Consider the following 22,222-nt stretch of genomic DNA (forward strand, 5'->3'; position numbering starts at 1 on the left):
TATATAAGTAGCTCATAGAAGTTCTTTATTTATACTGTAAAGCAAAGCACTCGGCATATTACAAAATACAAGCCAGTGTTGCATTATCTGTCTCAACTTTCATCATAATATATAATAATAATAACATATCATATGCAACATTTTTTATCACAGATTTATTGTAGGTATTTTCGCACAGTCATTTTCTTAGCTTCACGCTCTCCAATGCATTCTTCCCATTCAGTTTTTCTGAAAAGAATTCTCTTATATATTCTTTGACGGTTATGACTTTATAAAGTTCCCCATCACTACCAATAAGCTCCGGAAAAGGACGTAACACAACGTCATCACGAGGTAAATGAAATGTAGCTATTGATAGTCGCTCCTCCTCCATGTTTATGATAGCCCTGTGCTCTATGCTCTTATACCTTCCATTAGTCAGTATCTGTTGAGAAAATGATTATCAAGATGGTCGGTCTAAGCGGTATTGTAACTGTTGTTCAAGAAGAGCTATAAAAATAGGAAGGTGACTTCAAAGCTATGAGCCATCTTAATAATTATGTACCTCCATTACATCACCAATGTTGATGATCAATGCTCCTGGCTTTGGTTTTATGAGGAACCACTTGCCATTTTTCCTTATCTGCAAACCCTGGACATCATTTGCTTGCAGGAGCACCGTTAATGCATTAGCATCACTATGAGGGGAGAGACCTAACACCTTACTAGCTTGTTTGCATGGTGGATAGAAATTTATCCTTACAGTTTGTAGCTGGCCGCTACTAGAAATATTAAGCATTTCTTCAGTATCAACCCCCAAATCCTTAGCCATCAATCCATAAAGACAATCAACAACTCTGGCAACCTTCGATGTGTATGTTTCAAGTGTATCCCTGTAATATATATATGTGTACGTGCATAAATTTTGTAAGTAAATAAAATTATAAATAAGAAAGTTAAGTATATTAACAACATAATATAAATTCATTTGCAAAATAAGGAAGAATTGAAATCATGAAATATAGTTATTTTACCTCACTAATTTTATTTTGAATAAATTGCAAATTTTTTTATGCAATTAATTAGGATGACAAATTTTATGATAATATATATACTGGTATAAATTAATGAGGCACTTTGATAGTAAGACTATTTTCTAAAAAATTTCATTCGTGATCACAATTTACTAATTAATTTATATATATGATCAGATAAGAAAAATTTTGCTATATATATATTTAGAAGTACCTGAATGTAGAGGGATTAGTAGGCCAAAATCTCATGTCCCTATTTTGAAGAGGTTGGATGGCGAGAATGAGAATGTCTGCCCAATCTAATTTTTGTTCTTCTGAGTGCACAAACATTTGACCATAACCTTCAAAATGTCCAGGTATTTGTTTAATCGCTTCTTTTTCTTTGAGTGGAAGCTTGAAGAACTTTTTAATATCATCTTTAATTTTCTCTATCACTTCTTCTGGAATTCCATGATTGATTATCTGATCATCAGCATAATATAAAAATAATTAAACGATTAAGATATTCAGAAAAATAAAATCAAAATTGAATTTAAATGACTAAAGAGGTATGCAAGTATATATATATTATTAGAAAATGTTACTCATCGATCTCTACACCCTTTTATTTATGAAAATATATATCAAGACTATGGCATATGATATGAAAATATATATATATGAACGAGTCAAAGCTTCTACAATATATTGTACTGATAAGTAAAAGAAGAGTAAAGAGATCACTAAGTAGCCTATAAATAAAAAATATGCCTCCTTGCATGAAAAACAGTACCGTCTTCATATTTTCTTACCTTTAATACTCATTTTTAGTTTTACAAACATAAATACCTGGAAGAAGCCCCACTCTTTGCATGCCGATCCTAGCCTTAAAAGCTCCTCTCTATCAATGAGCTCCGGATCGAGAAGCTTCATTAGATCAATCACAGGGAGCTCATCGTCATCGATGGAGGCCATCGATGCGGCATCAACATCCGGCTTGAAGTATCTCTCTGGAATCTGATCCGAACGAGAGAGCTCTTGAACATTGGGCACTGGCAGGGAGCTACCTAACAGAAGAGAATTAGACATTGAAATCTTTTTTTGCCTCCCTTCATTGTGGCTCTCACGCTGAAATTTATAGCACCCAAAGCTCTCCAAAGCTTTTCAAACTTTTGAATTCTACATTACATTACATTATTTACTTTTAATGTGATTAGATTAATAAAACATGATGAGGTCATTTCTCATATCTTTATCTTTAAAAATAAAAACTAAATGGTTATCGAAATTCACTAACTGATTTGACATAACATTAATTTATGATAATGCTCTCATAATTCTCATTTAAAAGTAAAAGTTTGAAAATTTAAAACATTATATGTTAAAACGACAGAAAGCTAACCCCCCTTTTATCTGAATTATTTTTAAGAATATTCATTAAACTGACATTCAAAGATTTATATTTTAAAGTAGAATTAAATTTAAGACAAATTAAAAAAAATGCAAAGTTTAGTAAAATTCATCTCATCTTGCAAAGTTATAAACTTATTCTTTATGTATGTCTCAAAAGAAATTTCTATATTTTATATCGACTTACGAGTACAAAAATAAAAAAGAATCTGTATTTTATCTCCAAAAAATTATTCAATATGAATTTTGAATTACTTAAATTAGCTTTGTGATGAGTATAATACACAAGGTTTTAAAAATTGGATCAGATCAACCAACCCATCTTAAAAATCATATTTGAATAATATTAATATTTATTATATCATCCGGTTCAACTTTTTTTTGTTAAAACCCACAGAGGGGCCTACGTGTTAATTTCAAAAAATGATTACAAGGTCCTTAAAAGGATCCTCCAGCTCGCTACTGCTCAAAAGATCGAGCTACAAGAGAAAGTAAAATAAAACCTAAGAGCCGGTGGATCCTTATCCTAAGATTACAAAAATAACAAAAGAAAAAGCTCGGGCTGCAAGGAGGCAGCACCCAAAAAAAGAAGCTCAGATGGAAACCGTTCAGCTCATACTTCATGTAAAAAAGGTAGATAAAAGTAGATGCAAACTGAAAAGAATTAAAAGAGCTAACCTTGTAATCATTTAAGCTCCAAAAACCAAAAGAGGTATAAATCCTGCGAGAAACACTCCAAAAACACAAATTAGGGTAGTAATAGATAGAGCAAATTTTAGAAGAGAATACTTTTACTATCGGAAGATGTGTTATCGGAAACCAAAAAATACCCTTCAGGATGTTCCAAACCACCAAACAGCAATTCAACAGCACCCCCAAAATACAGGCGCTAATATTCACAGTGAAACCACCAAACAACAATTCATTAATAAACATAGTATCAACCCTCCCTATAGTCACAATAATGTTCATGATATTCAACTCCAAAATACTCATCCACTGACCCAAATAAAAACAAACCTTAAGAATATAAGAGTGGCAAAAGGTAACAAGATGCATTAATCCGTAAATCAGCACACCACAATTCACAAAAACCCTCATAACAAACGACTGCATTAAATGGGGGGGATACTCAGTGATACAGCCCAGGAAAATAAGAAATAAGATGCTGGCATTCACCCATAAACTAGAACAAATATCCGAAATCTGGAAAGTGACCGAGGAATGCCAATCCAGAAGACACAGCCCACTAACAGTAGGAATAGGAAACTGCAGCAGAGGAAAAATCCCACTGATCACAGTGAAAAGCACATCAATATGATCCTCTAAACAATCCACATACCAGCATTGATAAGAAGAATGATGCAAGACAACCCAGCAGAAAAAGCAAAAGACACAGCAATCAACAGGCAGAGAAATCTGCATCATATAATTAAAAAAGCAATAGCACATGAAAGAAATAGGGTCCACAGCATAATAGTCCAGAAAAACAAGACAAGCAGGATCAATGATCTCGTATATAAGGTAAACCACATTTATCCAAATTGATCAGGCCTCTGAGCAAAGGTGGGATATTAGATAAGTTAAATTCCTGCATAGTATCAATGCTACCACCATAATTAGCCAGCCAATCCGCACAAGCATTACCCTCCCGGTAAATATGAGATAAAGAGTAGTTCAAATTAGAAAGAATATGCCTAATTTTTCTAATGGTATAAAAATTTTGGGGGTACCCTTCTCCATCCTTCTGAATGATATAAATAACCATTTTAGCATCAACTTCATTATCAACTTGCCCCATACCAGATCTTTGACACAATTTAAGACCATTTAATAAAGCCAAAAGTTTCGCAGAAATAACCGAGCATAAAGAAAGAGGACCGTGCTGAGTTTCACATAGGGATAAGAGGGCTTGAGCCACCTCACAACACGATCATTAATCCCATGCGAAACACCATCAAAATGAAGGCAAAAAAACCCAGCAATATTACTGGAATTTTTAAAGTTCTTGGCAGTAAGAGATTGACAGAATGAAGTTAAAGAATTTTATTTCTAACATTGGAAATGATATGATGAGCATCCTTTTTTTTTCATTATGCTTCGAATCATTCCTAGCTTTCCAAAGATACCACATGATCAAAATAGGAAGAAGGTTAAAAATGTGACCTTAATTGTTCATGTTCCAAAGATTAAGAATCCCCCCAACATCACAAATATTTAAGCTGGTATCTTTATCAACAATATTAAGAAAATAGTACCAAACTTTTTTAGCTATCACACCATCAATAAAAACATGCCTAATAGTTTCACCACTAGAGCAACATTGACACTTAGAAGGAAAAATAAAACCTTTAATTTTTTCCACAGAAGGCCGTTATCCACAGGTATATATCCTTTTAAACATCTCCAAGTTAAAATGGAATAAGATAAAGGGATGTTATAGTGCCAAATAGAGGAAATTTTTTTTGACATTTCCCCTTTAAATCTAATAACATCCCACACCTTCTTCAAGCTAAAATCACCATTAGAAGATAAAGTAAAGAGAATTTTATCCTTACACTGCAGATTTAAAGGAATATTTTGAGTAATAGTATCCACAATATCATAAGGAAGAGTTTATTCGGTTCAACTTTTGATTCCACCTCAGTTAAATCATTGAACTTTGAATCTCTTATTTATCTAATTTTATATAGGTATAATTTTCTCAACCATGATAATACATAAATGATTCATATTGTACTCATCATGATATAAAATTTTTTCTCATGAAAATGTACATTTTAAATTTTTTATAATATATATATATATGTGTGAGCCCTCCCCTCCCCTCCACTTTTAAAAAATGCAATTTTTTCTTAAATAGCTCATATAAAATACTTAATTGATTGTGGAATGAAAGAGATTCATACATCTGTGTTTTTTTTTCTTTTGTGTTTTATAGTACCACTAAAGAAAATTATAAATCATGATTTTCCATTAAATCAAACTCATCATCTAAAGGATTTTGTGATAATCAATCAATCAAACTATGTCTGAATTGACTTAATTATAGTTCACTTTTAATTATGTGACATAAACATGCACCTCTAAAAGTTCTCAAAAACTGTAGATCCTTAATTGGATCTCAATATATTACATATGTGTTCTTATTTTCATAAGTCTCTTGCAACTGTTTGTGTTGAAAGCGTTTAGAAAAGAGGATTTTAAAAATTTTAATTTTCTATGGGAATTTTAATTCAAAATTTTTGCCTCAAATTTTAACACTTCATTATGAATAATATATCACCCCAGGAGGCGATGATATCATTCTTTAATGGGTTCATATAACGAAGTTGAAAGTTTCATCTAAGCTATAATAATTATATTAACGGAAGAACGACATATAACCCCGAGGGGTTGACATCAAGAATCTAAAGATAATAGCATGGATAAGAGATCATTAATTTCATATCCAGGGCCTTGATAAAAAATTATTAGAGTAATAAATATAAATTGTATTTTGTTTACTTTACAGGTGGCTGATTTCTACTAGCTCAGCCATCACATTTCCTACTTACCTAGTCTATATATAGCTTACTTTGCTGTACTCTAAACATGATGAAAAATATATTTTCTATTTCTTGTTCACGCTCTTCTTCTTCTTGTGTCTGTTTCTCTGTTCTTTCACTGCATCTCGTTCTACATGGTATCAGAGCGGGGAAGGTAGCTCGTCAACAATGGCAAGCTCTTCTACATCCCAGATCGGCAACAGATCTGACTCAACAACCAACGCCGAAGATCCGCTCATATCCTCTACACTCAAATTTGTTGTCTCCAACCTCAAGAACACTGTTCATACTCAACTAGGTTTGGACAACTATTCTCTGTGGAAGTCTCAAATAATCAAGATCTTCAAGGCAAACGGATTTAGCAAGTTTCTTGATCCAGAAAGCCTACCTCCGAACCCAACCATTCATCAGTCCGATGGCTTCACGGTGCAAAATCCTGATTTCAATAAATGGATTCTGACTGATCAGAACCTCGCTGCAGCACTTTGCTCCACAATATCGGCATCCGTTCTTCCCTATGTAATCAATCTTGAAACCACAGCTGAAATTTGGAGTAGCCTTGAAACAAGATTTCAATCTACAAATCGTTCCAAGGTTATACAGCTTAAGAACGAACTGCACAACGTTTCTCTCAAAAATCAAACAATGATGCAGTATCTGTCCGAAATTAAATCCGTGGTAGATCAGATCGCTGCCGCCGGGTCCTCTGTTGATAGCGAAGATATAATTTTATATATCTTGAAAGGTCTTCCTAGTCCCTACCAATCCTTCAAGACTGCAATTCGCACCATGCTCAATCCTATCAGTCTGGACAACCTTTACTCCCTTCTGCTAAGCGAAGAAATCCACATTAATGCCGATGCAGCCAAAGAAATGGCTGTCACTGAACCGAAAAACGCCTTCTATTCGATCATCTCGTGGACGTGATCGCCGATCAAAAGGTCGCAACTCCTACGCTAAACCGGATATCTCCAGCCGAACGTCCGAATCTAGTACTGTCATCTGTCAAATTTGTCTCAAAAAGGGACACTCGGCGCAATCTTGCTGGCATCGTCTCAACCTCCAATACACACCGACAACCTCAAATCAGTCCAAGAAAGCTCTTCTTGCAACCGGTGATCACTCCTCTACCAACTGGTTCTTGGATTCGGGAGCGTCTTCTCATCTTACGAACTCTCTGGAGAACATGTCTCTTTCCCAGCCTTACCACGGTTCTGACTCGGTTACATTGGGTGATGGGCGTTCGGTTAACATCAGTCACTCCGGTGAGGGATTGTTACCGACCCCATCTCGTAAGTTGATTCTTTCCCAAATACTTCATTCACCGTCTTTTCAATTTAATCTGCTCTCTATTTCGCAGCTTACAAAAGATAATCAAATTTCCATAACGTTTGATCATTCCGGCTTTGTCTTCAAGGACTTGACGACACAAAAAGTTCTTCTTCGCGGACCCTGTAGCAATGGGCTCTACTCTCTACCGAAGGCTCCACAGTCCTCATCCTTTCAAGCTTTTTCGGCAGCATCCAACAGCTCCTCGCCTTGGCACCGTCGTCTTGGTCACCCAAGAAGCAAAATAATGCACTCTATCTCAAGTGCAAATCCTCAGCTACAGATTAATACCCATTTTTCATATTGTTCTGCTTGTACTACATCTAAAGCACATAAAACTGTTTTTTCTAAAGCTGAGCACCGATGGGATCGATTCTTGATCTAATTCACACCGATGTTTGGGGACCGGCCCCAATATCTTCTACTCATGGCTATCGTTACTACGTTCTTTTTGTTGATGATTTTTTGCGTTTTAGTTGGATTTTTCCTATGCATTTTAAGTCTGATGTTACTACCATTTTCATAAATTTTAAAACTGCCATAGAAAATTATACTTCCAAGAAAATCAAGATCTTACCTTCCTGATGGTGGCAAAGAATTTGTTAACAATAACCTTCGCAATTTTCTTTTAAGCAATGGTATTATGCATCAACTGTCGTGCCCGTACACTCCTGAGCAGAACGGGGTTGCCGAACGCAAACACCGTCACATAATCGAAACTACTCGAACATTGCTATCTACCTCGTCTATGCCGTATACCTACTGGCCTGAAGCCGTTCTTACCTCCGTTTACCTTATCAATCGCATGCCCTCATCCATAACTCAAAATCTTACTCCATTTCAACTATTGCACAATCGCCCACCTGACTATGGTCACCTCCGTCTTTTCGGGTGCGAATGCTTCCCACTCCTTCCCTCGCATACTCGTCACAAATTTCAACCTAAAGCCAAATCCTCCGTTTTTCTGGGTTACTCTGATCAGCATAAGGGGTACAAGTGTCTTGATCTAGACACTAATCAGATAATTATTTCTCGGTATAGTCAGTTTAATGAGCATTCATTTCCTTTCAATTCAACTACCTCATCCCAGGCATCTTCTACTGAAATCAACACATCTCCTTTTTTACTTACTCCTACTTCTGTTACTACATCTGTGCCGATTATTCACACCAACCAGGCCATTACTCCCTCTGCCAATCAGCCCGACCTAAGAACTATCACCCAAGCTACCATCGTCTCATCTAGCCCCTCTGCACCCCCGATCAATGTTATCTCGGCTGCAAATGGACATATCGAACGAAATTTCACGCAGACGGCTCTGTTGCCATCTCCTTTTTTACTTACTCCTACTTCTGTTACTACATCTGTGCCGATTATTCACACCAACCAGGCCATTACTCCCTTTGCCAATCAGCCTGACCTAAGAACTATCACCCAAGCTACCATCGTCTCATCTAGCCCCTCTGCACCCCCGATCAATGTTATCTCGTCGCCCAATGCTACTTGTCATCCTCACCATATGGTCACTAGGACTCAAACCGGGAAATTAAAACCAATTAATCGTCTCAATCTGGTTCACATTTCTAATGTTTCAGATACTCTGCAAACTCCATCCTCCTATACCGAAGCTATCAAACACCCGGACTGGCAGAAAGCGATGGCTTTCGAGTTCTTTGCGCTTCAGCGACAAGGAACCTGGTGTTTAATTCCTCCTCCAAGCAATGCCTCGGTCCTCGGCTGCAAATGGACATATCGAACGAAATTTCACGCAGACGGCTCTGTTGCCAAATACAAGGCTCGCCTTGTCGCTCTTGGGAACAACCAAGAATTTGGACTTGATTACACATAAACCTTCAGTCCTGTGGCTAAGCTTCCTACAATACGGATTCTTCTTGCAGTTGCAATTCATCATGACTGGCCGGTGCAGCAGCTTGATGTGGCCAACGCCTTCTTACATGGAACTCTAAATGAAACGGTATTTATGTCTCAACCAAAAGGTTTTGAGGATGCCTCTCATCCTGAGTATGTTTGCAAATTACACAAGGCCATTTATGGTCTCAAGCAAGCACCTCGTCAGTGGTATAATACCTTCAGTTCTTACCTCATTTCTCTCGGGTTTAAACATAGCACTGCTGATCCGTCTCTATTAATCTATGTCTCCAATAAAACGCAAATTTTTCTTTTAGTTTACGTGGATGATATACTTGTTACTGGCAATAACATGCAGGAAATATCCAACATAATCAGCCAACTCAATACTAGATTCGATATCAAACAACTAGGCAACGTTCACGAGTTCCTTGGCATCAAAATAAACAAAACTGACAATCAGTATTTCCTATCCCAAGAACTATATACCAAATCCATCCTTCAGCAAGCACACATGGAAAATTGTAATCCTCTCTCCAACCCTTCGTCGGCAAAGCTTCCTGCTGAAATCCCAACTGATCCCATTATTTCGGATCCAACTATCTACCGTAAACTAATAGGCTCCTTGCAGTACCTGACATTAACCCGACCGGACATCGCCTTTAGCATAAATCAATTGTCTCAACATATGCATAGTCAGCTTCCTCAGCATTTCTACCTCCTCAAACGTCTTCTTCGATACATCAAAGGTACGTTAACTTATGGTATTCCCATTACAAAATCTGATTTTTCCCTTACTTCATTTTCAGATGCTGACTGGGCCGGTGACCCTGTCTCTCGGAAATCCACATCTGGTTTTTGCTCCTTTCTTGGCAAAACCTTAGTCTCGTGGACAGTTAAAAAGCAGCACACAGTAGCCCGATCGTCTACGGAGTCTGAATATCGTTCGCTTGCAGCTCTCACGTCAGATATAGTATGGTTGCGCCGTCTTCTATCAGAGTTCGGCATCTCCTTAGCTCAACCTACAGATTTGTATTGTGATAATACCTCCGCAATCGCTCTTGCAAATAACCCGGTGTTTCATGCTCGTACAAAACATATTGAGATTGATCAAAAATTTGTACAGGATTCAACAGAACAACATCCATCTACTACCTATAAGTACAATCGACCAAATTGCCGATATCTTCACCAAACCACTCTCAACACCCCGATTTCATGCACTACGACACAAATTGACGGTCATTCAAGACCCATCAATTTGCAGGGGGATATTAGAGTAATAAATATAAATTGTATTTTGTTTACTTTACAGGTGGCTGATTTCTACTAGCTCAGCCATCACATTTCCTACTTACCTAGTCTATATATAGCTTACTTTGCTGTACTCTAAACATGATGAAAAATATATTTTCTATTTCTTGTTCACGCTCTTCTTCTTCTTGCGTCTGTTTCTCTGTTCTTTCGCTGCATCTCGTTCTTCATGGTATCAGAGCGGGGAAGGTAGCTCGTCAACAATGGCAAGCTCTTCTACATCCCAGATCGGCAACAGATCTGACTCAACAACCAACGCCGAAGATCCGCTCATATCCTCTACACTCAAATTTGTTGTCTCCAACCTCAAGAGCACTGTTCATACTCAACTAGGTTCGGACAACTATTCTTTGTGGAAGTCTCAAATAATCAAGATCTTCAAGGCAAACAGATTTAGCAAGTTTCTTGATCCAGAAAGCCTACCTCCGAACCCAACCATTCATCAGTCTGATGGCTCCACGATGCAAAATCCTGATTTCAATAAATGGATTCTGACTGATCAGAACCTCGCTGCAGCACTTTGCTCCACAATATCGGCATCCGTTCTTCCCTATGTAATCAATCTTGAAACCACAGCTGAAATTTGGAGTAGCCTTGAAACAAGATTTCAATCTACAAATCGTTCCAAGGTTATACAGCTTAAGAACGAACTGCACAACGTTTCTCTCAAAAATCAAACAATGATGCAGTACCTGTCCGAAATTAAATCCGTGGTAGATCAGATCGCTGCCGCCGGGTCCTCTGTTGATAGCGAAGATATAATTTTATATATCTTGAAAGGTCTTCCTAGTCCCTACCAATCCTTCAAGACTGCAATTCGCACCATGCTCAATCCTATCAGTCTGGACAACCTTTACTCCCTTCTGCTAAGCGAAGAAATCCACATTAATGCCGATGCAGCCAAAGAAATGGCTGTCACTGAACCGAAAAACGCCTTCTATTCATCTCGTGGACGTGATCGCCGATCAAAAGGTTGCAGCTCCTACGCTAAACCGGATATCTCCAGCCGAACGTCCGAATCTAGTACTGTCATCTGTCAAATTTGTCTCAAAAAGGGACACTCGGCGCAATCTTATTGGCATCGTCTCAACCTCCAATACACACCGACAACCTCAAATCAGTCCAAGAAGGCTCTTCTTGCAACCGGTGATCACTCCTCTACCAACTGGTTCTTGGATTCGGGAGCGTCTTCTCATCTTACGAATTATGGTTAACTCCTCAAGGAGATGGAACATTTCATTAATAATATAAAATATAAAAGGGTTATGCATGTGGGCACGATGGACATATATGTTGTAACAAGAAAAAGTATTTAGCATTATCATTTGCGCACTTTAATTAATGAAGATAAGCTTAAATAATGATCATTAATAAAATAATTAAAAGGCTCCTCAATTCGGCTTTATTAATCCTTTTTAGATGTTTGAGCAGATTTTAAACTATTTTTTTGTGGGTATTCCACATGGCCTCTTTCAGCTCTTGTTATGCTTTGCTTTGGGGATTCCAGCTCTTGTTCTCCATTTCTGTCTGGTTTTTGCTCCTAACGAGCCTATGGAGGTCGTTAGTGAGGCTATGAAACAGATCCAACTACCATTACTGGGAGCTGCTCGAGCTTCAAGTCAAACTGCATTATGGCAAGTTGATGAGTGACTAATTAAGGCTTCATTTAAGATAGCTTTTTTAATGCTTTTTAAAACAGTCTTTTAGTGCAAAAATTTAGAAAGCTGCTTTAATAAGCAATAAAAAAAGTCGTCACAAACGAAACCTAAGTTATGATTTGAGTAATTCAAATTATAAACTAAGCTCTTTTGACCCATATTGTCTTCGTAGATCTCCTGATCTTGAGTTTCCATATCTCATTCCCATAAAACTTTGTGATAAAGTATTTTTGTTATGCATGTAAATGAATCACGACTACGGCATGCAGGAAGCATCCCAAGCGAGATTTCGTTTACTGTTTACAATGGGAGTTCTGATCACGGGTCAATTTCGGGTCTTTCTCAGATTTTCGAGACAATCCGAACCCGCCCGAGTTTTTAAACAGGTCGGTTTAGGATCACAAGTCGGTTTTTGGCCGTGTCAAATAATGACGCCTCTAGTCCCCAATAAGAGGCAAAATTTGTGCAGATAAAAAAACAATGGCATATTCCAGTTATGCTGTTAGTTGTCAAACATATCATTAAGTAGAAATATATTAAATATTTATCATACATTTCAGTCAAAATATTTGATGTCAAACTCTCTGGTATGCATCCACATGCTTGTGATCAACTACTCATCAGACAAATGTAGAAGTGAAGAGATTTAGACATTATTAAATCTGAATAAACAACTAATACAAAATTTATCAGCATTATGATTAAGGAGAGGTACAAAGTTTACAACTTCAAACTCAATGCTTGCAAATCAACATCAAAATGCACAGAAAGATCAAATTCTTTTTTATAATTAAGGTGACCCCAAAACACATTCCCAATTTGTGACCCCAAAACACATTCAAAATTCACCAAAATTAAGGTGATGAAGAAAGAGAAGATGAAATGCCTTTTTTGGGTCCATTGCAAAAACTTTATAATATATATAGCTAAGATGATATTAAAAATGCATATGATTTGGGAGTGTAACAATTTTTTTTTTTGTTAAATGGATTAGTTAAATGATAGAATTTTCTATTGTGTTTTCTTCTCACCAGAATTGAAGAAATAAGCATTAAGAATTTTTTTTTAAAATCCACTTTTTAAATTAAATATTGTTTTTCAATAAAATGCCATTTAAGCATTTCTTAATAAAAGAGGAAAATATAAATTTTGTTTATTCTTCTAATGTTCTATTTATGACCATCATATTCCCAACCCACCCGCTATTCATAGGACAACAATATTTATAGAGGTTGTTTTGTTTGAAGTAAAGTGGATGTAAAACATTTCAAATATAAGAGTTTTGAAAATATTGATGTTTAGTTTGAAGCAAAATGAATGCATCACCTTTTTTTTTTAATGAACTCCAAACTCTACTTATATGTTATTAGCAATGTCTTGAAAAGTTAATCAATTTGGCTAAGTTCTGAATACACCACAAGCCACTGCAAATGTCTCACACACACACACAAAATGCATGCCATCACCCATCGTTACCCACCATCTGTTGCTATTGCTAGTTGCTAGTAGGGCTATTAATTATTGACCTTACTTTATAACCTGACCCAAACCCAATCAAAAAATCCAAATTTCGGTCAACCTATTTAACAAATGGGTTTAGTATAGTTCAGTTTGCAACTTTGACCAGTTTGAAAAATTTGGTCGGATCCGAGTCAACCTGTTAACCTAAATTTGACTCAAGCCTCATCCGACCTCACTAGTTCGCCCAGTCACGCCCACGTAGGCTCCTTGCCCTGCACTTTCCCACTAGCGTGGTGGCGCTCATGGTGCTCACACTCGCACCCATTCAATCACACGCACGACACTCACATGCATCTTCTTTGCCGCATAGTCGCACTCACGGTAAAGCCACCTCACCCTCACTTGCTCGTGCAGTCTTGCACGCAGGCGCTCACTCATACAATCTTGCACGCGGGCACTCGCTCACTTGCACGTGAATAAGCACCCATGTGCCCTCTCCCTCTCCCTCTCGCGAGTCATAATGTCCCACCCTTGCCCGTAGTCTACCTCATCCTCGCTCGCACGTGCAGTCTTGCACGTAAGCACTCACTCACTTGCACGTGCACACGCACCCATGTGCCCTCTCCCTCTCCCTCTCATGAGTCATAATGTCCCACCTTGCTGGTAGTCGCGCAGTCTAGCATGTGGCATGCGCTATGTTAAGATAGTTGCTATTTGCATGCTTAACATTTTTGCAACTTATAAAGTTTTGATGATTCCAAACATTATAGTTAATAATGCTTATATTCAAATCATTAAAGATATGTATGCAGGAGCTATTACTTGTGTTCAAACACAAGGTGGTTTGACAAAGTATTTTCCCATTTCGATTGGATTACATCAAGGACCAGCCTTAAGTCCATATCATTTTGCTTTAGTCATGGATGTTCTCACTAAACATTTGCAAGAGGATGTACCATTGTGTATGCTTTTTGCTAATGGTGTTCTTCTTGTTGATAAGACTAGTGAGGGAGTTGAAGGTAAACTTAAATTATGGAGGTCAACTTTAGAGTCTAAAGGTTTTCACTTGAGTAGATAAAAAACTAAATATATAGAGTGCAATTTTTGTAGCAATAGACCTAGTGTGGGGATTGTGACTTTGGGTGATCAAGTCAATAATAAAAGTACACGTTATAGATATAATAGATCTATTGTTCAGAGTGATGGTGAAATTGATGGGGATATTATCAGCAGAATTCAAGTTGAATTGCTTAAGTGGAGGAATGCATCGGGCATATTGTGCGATAGAAAAGTCCACCTCAAACGTTAGGGAAAATTCTATAAGAGGGTGATGAGACCTGCAATGCTTTATGGTGCTAAATGTTGGCCATTAAAAGAGAAGCATAATACTAAGTTAAGTGTTGCAGAGATGAGGATGCTTAGGTGGATGAGTGGCTTGACCCTTAGAGATAGGATACGAAATGATCATATACATGAAAAGGTTGGACTAGCTACAGTGGATGATAAGAGAGAGAGTCGCCTTAGATGGTTTGGTAACATTAAACGGAGGTCTTCCGATGACCCAGTTAGGAAAGTTGAGGTATTTGATTTGAATTATGTTAAGACAGGTAAAGGTTGACCTAAAAAGACGTAGTTAGAAAATATTAGTAATCAGACTTTGACTTTTAACCAGACACAATGGTGAAAAAGGATTCATGTAGCCGACCCCACAGCGAGATAAAGGCTTGATGTTTTTGTTGTTGTAGTTGTTGTACATGATTAGCTCATCAAAATAGCTAATTTTGATGTGTACTACCAATTGAACTAATTGTACTAAATGATTTAAATTGTCTAGGTTGATCAGTTATGATTATGAATAATACCTGCCAATCATAATTTAGGAAAGATTTGAATATTCAAATTTTGTTCTAGTTCTCTAGGACGATATACATCATACTAGATTATTTATAACAACAATGCCTGAATTGATCATGTTATTGTGAGACTAATTATGTTTAATCTATTCAATATAATCATCCAGGATGATCATAGATTATCCTACTGGATGACTGGGAGCATGCATGGGATGACCCCCAATCATACAAGACTAAAACCATAAATTTATTAACTAATCATCCTTGATGATCATAGAATCATCCATGGACAATCAGTACAAGCTCTTGAACCAATCGTACATGATATTGCAGCTCGTACTATCAAAAGGGCTATTTTGACCTAATTATACAAAGCGATTGTACAAGAGTGTATAAGATGATCTTTAACGACATAATTGATTTTTAACAATTTTAAAGCCCTCTATTTAATCTTTCTCCAAAGTCATTATAAGCATCTTTGACATGCATTGAGTCGTTTCCCTTCTGGAGAAAACTTAAAGAGAGAACATATAAAGAGAGAGAGAGAGAGAGAAAAGGGTGGAGTTTGAGAGGGAGAAGATCCTTGTAGGTTTCAAGGTTATGTAGAGGGAGTTTCATACAGTTGGTTCAGCAAGCATGCATCTTAGCACCATCATATTAAAAGTTTATCTTAAGGGAAGTTTTGGGAAAAAGAAGATCTTTTTGTTGTCAATGAACCCGGCTAATCCGCCGCATTGGGGAAGGTGAAAGTGATTCAAGGTTCTCTATCTCACCAGGAGCATGAAAAGGAGTCCAAGTTCTTTGCCGCACCAGAAGGGTGGAAAGGAGTCAAGGTTCTCTACATGTGAAAGGAGAACAGTTCTCTATTGCAACATGTTTGTGGAAGAGATTTTGTAAGGGCTTATCCGCCTAGCTATGGCGGCTAATGAAAGTCACTAAATGTTTAGTGCAACACCTTGAGTGGGTGACTCCATGGAGTTGATGAAGGTCAAGTTGACGGAACCACTATAAATCTCTAGTGCATTTGTTCTTAGTTTTTTTTTTTTTGAATTAACTTTTTTTTATGACTACATGGTTAAAAATCTATAATTTTTTGTTATTGTGAAATTAATTTGATTTCGAATCAATAGATAAAATTAGTATTTTTTGATATTTTAAAAGATTTAAAAAGGGGGATTTTTGTTTGTCTTTAAGGAAGTTTTTAAATTACCAATTTATCCTCCTCTTAGTTCTCCTCGGGCTAGTTCAATAAGGTCTAATAACCTTCATGAACTTTTTTTTTTGTATCGAAGTGGGATTTAAAAACTATGTTTTAGAAAACTTTTTAAAAAAGATTAAAAGGCTACCATTGGAAATCATAATACCACTAAAAAATATTAAATCACTTGATCACCTTTTTTGAAAATATTTCTTTTGATTTTAGAACATTTGCATGTCTACTTTCTTGTAATTAATTGATTATCAAATGTAGCATTGGATTCAAATTGGTTATTTTATAACATCATGTATTATAGATGGAGCAAAAACTGATATTCATTTTATTAAATGAAGTAGAATAGAACAAATCAATACTCAATCAAACACTAAATGTTTGAATTATTTTTTCTATGTTTTGAATTTTGAAGATTGTTTAATGCATTATGTATGAAGGTATTAGAGAAGTCAAGCATTCTAAGTTGAATATTTTAATGCATTATTATGAACAATTTTACATGAAACCTTATGAGACTATCTTAGACATGTATACTAGGTTTACTCAAATAGTAGCATCATTACATGCTTTAGGTAAAGAACTTTCAAATTTTGAAAAGCTCAATAAAATTCTATGTTTTTTACCAAATAAATGTAATGCTAAAGTCATTAATATATATGAATCAAAAACTTGAATAATTAATTTATTGATTATCTAATTGGCCTTAATTGTTGCCGAAGAGCAAAGTTTGTGTCAAAAGCTTTTGGATGTACGTGAAACTATATTGCTGAAAGCTAAAGATAGGGATGAATGTGGCTTAGTATATGATGAGAGTGAGAAATTAGCATAAAAATTAAGAAAATTTTTAAGTCTACTAAAGCATAAGTATAAGCATCAACAAAAGTGGAACAAAGGTAAAATGTAAGAATGATTAGATTTTCTCTGATATTATTTGTATTGGGTGTAGGAAACCCAGACATATAAAAAATAAGTGTCCTAATTTAAAAACTCATCTTGCAAAGGAAAAGGGTAAAAATCAAATGCAAATATTATTACAACACCGTATCATGTTCCTGTGCTTTGAGGTTCTATGGCGATTTATGGGCGATTTAGGGCTTCCTCTCGTGCGATTGATTTTAGCCCTCCTGGATGGAATCTCTTAGTTATTTCGGTTTGATTCTTTTACTCTCCACTTCTAGATCTATTTCATATTTTGTTTTGGCTGTCTCTCGTGTAGGAAGATGACAACCCCGTCATCATCTTGCTTTGTCCCTTCATCTTTTGAGGGGAAAACACGTTCATTCGAAGAGGCTCTTGTTGGTGCTTCTTCGTCTTTGCCGAAATTGAAGTTTGTGCATTCCTCTTTTAAAGGCTATCCAGCCCTTCTTTTTGAGGATTCGGTAGTTGATCAACTTGCTGCTCCTTATATATTGACCTTGTTTGGTAAATTTGTCTTAAGAAGACCTAATCTTAATGTAATCTGAAAGTTTTTTTGTGAATCTAAAGCTATCCGGTTCTTTTCATGGGGTTTACTTGATCAAAGGCATATTGCTATCTTGTTAGCTAATGACCTTGACTATAGCCAGATTTTTTCTAGACATTTGTATTACATTCAAGTTTGTCAAATGCATCTTTTAAAATACACTTTAGATTTTGATGTTAGGGAGGAATCTCCTATTTCTCCAGTTTGGATATCATTTTTGAATTTGTGTTTGCATTTCTTTAATCATCAAATTTTATTTGGTTTGGCTGCCATCTTTGGCCGTCCTTTACAGACTGATCAAGCTACAGCTTTAGTGTCTCATCCTTCGGTTGCTAGGGTTTTGGTTGAGTTGGCTGTTTCTAAGAAACATTCAACTAAAATTTGGATTGTTTCCTAAGTTAAAGGTTATTTTTCATAAAGTCGATTTTGAGAATTTACCTTTAGTCTATTACTTTTGTAGGATGCACGCGCATGCTATAAATCAATATTTTTGTAAAAATCTTCACTTACGTCCAGATAAAAACCCTTTGAAAAAATCGTCTGACACTTTACCTACAGAAAAACCTTTATCGGAGATCACAATGGTCGGAACCGAAAAGGATCATCTTGAGGGAATTGATATTGTTGTTCCTCAAGAACAGGAAGTTGCTAATGATTTACATAATGTTGTTTCTAATGATTTATTTAATGTTGGCTCTACTGTTTGTGCGGACAATGTTGAGAATGTTGTGTAACATGTTGATCCTTCACCTTCTTGCATTATTAATCACAATATTACTGATGCTAGTGCTCTTTTGATTACTAATCCTCTTAGTGTTAAGGATGCTGAGATGATTAATAAAGTTGATATTCAATTGCTTGACAGTGATAGAGAAAAGAATGAGACTATTTTAGAGGATGGAGAATTTGTTGATATGGGCCATCAACTATTACCTTCCTCCAACATTAAAGTTATGGAGAGTAAGGATTTTGACATATGGGATGATAATGGTAGGTTTATAGAGGATGATGTTCCTCATTCTCATATTTTTGGTAAGGCTCTTTCAACCTCTAATTATAATAATGATACTCGTACTGATACTGAGGAAATTATGATTACTGCTAAATGTTTTGCCTATGACGACAATGATACTAGTTTTATTAAATTTTAGAGTAAAAGGGGACGTTAGCCTAAGCATGTTTCTTTACAACCGCATAGAAACACTTCGACAAATACTCATTCAAGTACTTCTCATTACTCACTTTTTATGTTTAACTCTATTATCTGGAATGTTACGTGCATTGGATGCCATTTTCTAAGATTCATGTTAAAAATTTATGTCGTATTCATCATATTTCAATACTTGTTTTTCTTGAACCCTTTATCCCTACTACTAGGTTAGCTAGTACCTCTTATTTTCTTGGTTTTAATCATGCTACTTCTAACATTTCTAATAAAATTTGGATCTTTTGGAAAAATCCTATTAAAATTAATATTATTGGAGATTTTATTCAAGTTATTCATTGTAAAAATGAGGCTATTAATTTTCAGTGTTGTGCCTCCTTTGTGTATGTTGCTTCGTCCCTTTATATTAGAAATGTTTTGTGGGATCAACTTTTGAATTTCCATAGTATCTGCAATTTGTTGTGGATGGTTGGAGGTGACTTTAATGTTATTACTACTCCTTCTAAAAGGAGTGGGGGGTCGCTTCCTTAATTTCGCTCTATATCTAATTTCAATAACATGAACTTGGGTTGTAACTTGATTGATATTGGGTTCACTGGTAATAATTTCACTTGGAACTAGGGTCACTTATGGTAGAGGCTTGATCATGTGCTTTTTAATGATTCTTGGATTAATACTTATAATCTTACTAATGTTCAGCATCTTAGTTGAACCTTGTCGGATCATTCCCCTTTGCTTATTAATATTAACAATAAAAAAATTAATGTTTCTTCTCAATTCAGATTTTAAAATATATGGTTACTTGACAACAGCATTTTTGATGTAGTGAAGTTGAATTGGTAAGCTCCCCTTCATCCTGATAATTCTATTGTTGGAATGAAGAGGCTTTGGTTCAAGCTTAAGAGATTGAAACAAGCTCTGAATTGGTGAAATCGCAATGTATTTAGAAATATTTTCTCTAATATCCTTCAAGCTAAACAGTGTGTGGCCTTTAATGAAAACTTATGCAATAATGACCCTTCCGATGCTAATTTTTTGTTGTTAAACCAATCTAAACTTGATCTTTTTAACTTTCAAGCCCAGGAAGACGCTTTCTGGAAGCAGAAAGCTGTTGCTAAACACTTGATTGAGGGGGATAGCAATACTAAGTACTTTCATGCTTTAACTAAGAGAAAAAGGATGAAGAATAGTATCACCAACATCCAAACAGAAGATGGCTCGTACTCTAGTGATAGTGCTGAGATTGTTAACTTAGCTGAGCGTCACTTTAAAAACCACTTTAATAAAACTTTCTCTCCTTCTTAGGACACGGATCATTTTTTTATCCCCAAACTTCTATCTTTTGAGGACAATGCTTTTCTTTCTCATCCTCCTTCTTTGGATGAAGTTAAAGATACATTGTTTGGAATGAATAATGATTCTGTGGCGGGTCCTGACGGTTACACTACTCTTTTCTTTCAAAAAAGTTGGAATATTACTAGTGATGATAGATTTTTGACTATTTTAGACTTCTTTACTGGTACTCCTATTCCTAATTCTTTACCTCTACTTCGCTTGTGCTTATTCCTAAAAGTAACTCTATTCAAACGTGGAATGATTTTCGACCCATTAGTCTTTGTACTTTTTTAATAAATTATTTCTAAAATCATTTCGAATCATCTTTATTTTATTTTACCTAAAATTATCTCTCCTTACCAAATGGGCTTTGTGAAAGGTAGAGCTATAATGGAAAATATTCTTTTGGCTCACGAATTGACTCAAGATTTAGATATTAGGGTTAGAGGGGGTAATATTATCTTGAAGCTTGACATTGCCAAGGCTTATGATAATATTAGTTGGAATTTCATTTAATATATGTTGAATCTTTTTATTTTTAACTCTGTCTTTATTAATCTTATTAAAAATTGTGTTTAAAATGTTCATTTTTCTATTAGTCCGAATGGTTCTAGCCACAATTTTTTCAACTCTTCTCATGGTTTGAGACAGGGTGAACCTATTTCCCCTGCTCTCTTTATTATTGAGGCTGAATTTTTGTCTAGGGGTCTCTCCAACTTATTTGAACTCAATCCTGGCCTTAATTTTAGAAGTATGGGAGGCTTTCCTTTATCCCACTTGGGCTTTACTGATGACTTTATTGTTTTTACTAATGCTACTATTAATAAAATTCAGAAAATTATGGAATTTTTCAAGTTGTTTGGGTTGGTTAGTGGTCTTTCTTTTAGTAAAAGTAAATGTTGTTTTATTCCTTCTAAAAGGATTCCTAATGATCGTATTCTTTCTATTCAAGATGCTACTGGCTTTACTCATGCTAAACTGCCTTTTAAGTATTTGGGTGTTCCTTTGTTTAAAGGTAGAAGACAAACATTCTTATTTGATGATCTTGTTGCTTCTATCCAAAACAAACTTTTATCGTGGGATTCTAATTTCCTTAGCTATGGTGGTCGGGTGACTTTAGTTAAAAGTGTGCTTTGTGCCTTACCTATCAATATGTTTCAGACTATTTTTCCTACTAAAGCTGTTTGCAACAAGATTCAAAAGATTATTAATAATTCTTTTTGGAAAGGTTCTCTCTCTTCCTATAAAATTACTTGGGCTTCTTGGGATAAATGTTGTGGTGTGTTAGATGAAGGCGATCTTGAAAGTAAGTCTCTTCCTGACAGCGCCAAGGCCTTTTATTTTAAACTCTGGTATATGTTATGCTCTAAAGAGAATCTCTGGTCTACTTTTATGACTTCTAAATATTGTGTGGGAAATCACCCTACCAAAATTTCTCCTAAACTTGGGGATTCTAAATTTTGGAACAGGCTTTGTAAGATTAAATGGTAGATGGATCCCTTTATCTCGTGGGGTCTTGGTGAGGGTAACATCTTTTTTTGGTAGGATAAATGGCTTGGTAAGGATTCTCTTTATTCTATTTTGAATACTCCTTCTTTTGCTTCTGTTAAAGT

The 22,222-nt window shown here is 35.9% G+C and overlaps 1 protein-coding gene across 1 annotated transcript; it reads right to left on the minus strand.

The window, feature by feature from the left end:
• Positions 1-2,141, minus strand: LOC110102179 (S-norcoclaurine synthase 1-like). Its single transcript, XM_020830390.2, has 4 exons — positions 1,842-2,141; positions 1,228-1,475; positions 545-872; positions 1-424 (listed from the first exon to the last, which is right to left on the minus strand). The coding sequence occupies exons 1-4, from the start codon at positions 2,079-2,081 to the stop codon at positions 179-181; spliced, it is 1,062 nt and encodes a 353-aa protein (XP_020686049.1). The 5' UTR covers positions 2,082-2,141; the 3' UTR covers positions 1-178.
• Between the last annotated feature and the right edge of the window lie 20,081 nt (positions 2,142-22,222).

The sequence above is a fragment of the Dendrobium catenatum genome, unplaced genomic scaffold (assembly GCF_001605985.2).
Source record: "Dendrobium catenatum unplaced genomic scaffold, ASM160598v2 fragScaff_scaffold_414, whole genome shotgun sequence".
In the NCBI taxonomy this organism is placed as follows: domain Eukaryota; kingdom Viridiplantae; phylum Streptophyta; class Magnoliopsida; order Asparagales; family Orchidaceae; genus Dendrobium; species Dendrobium catenatum.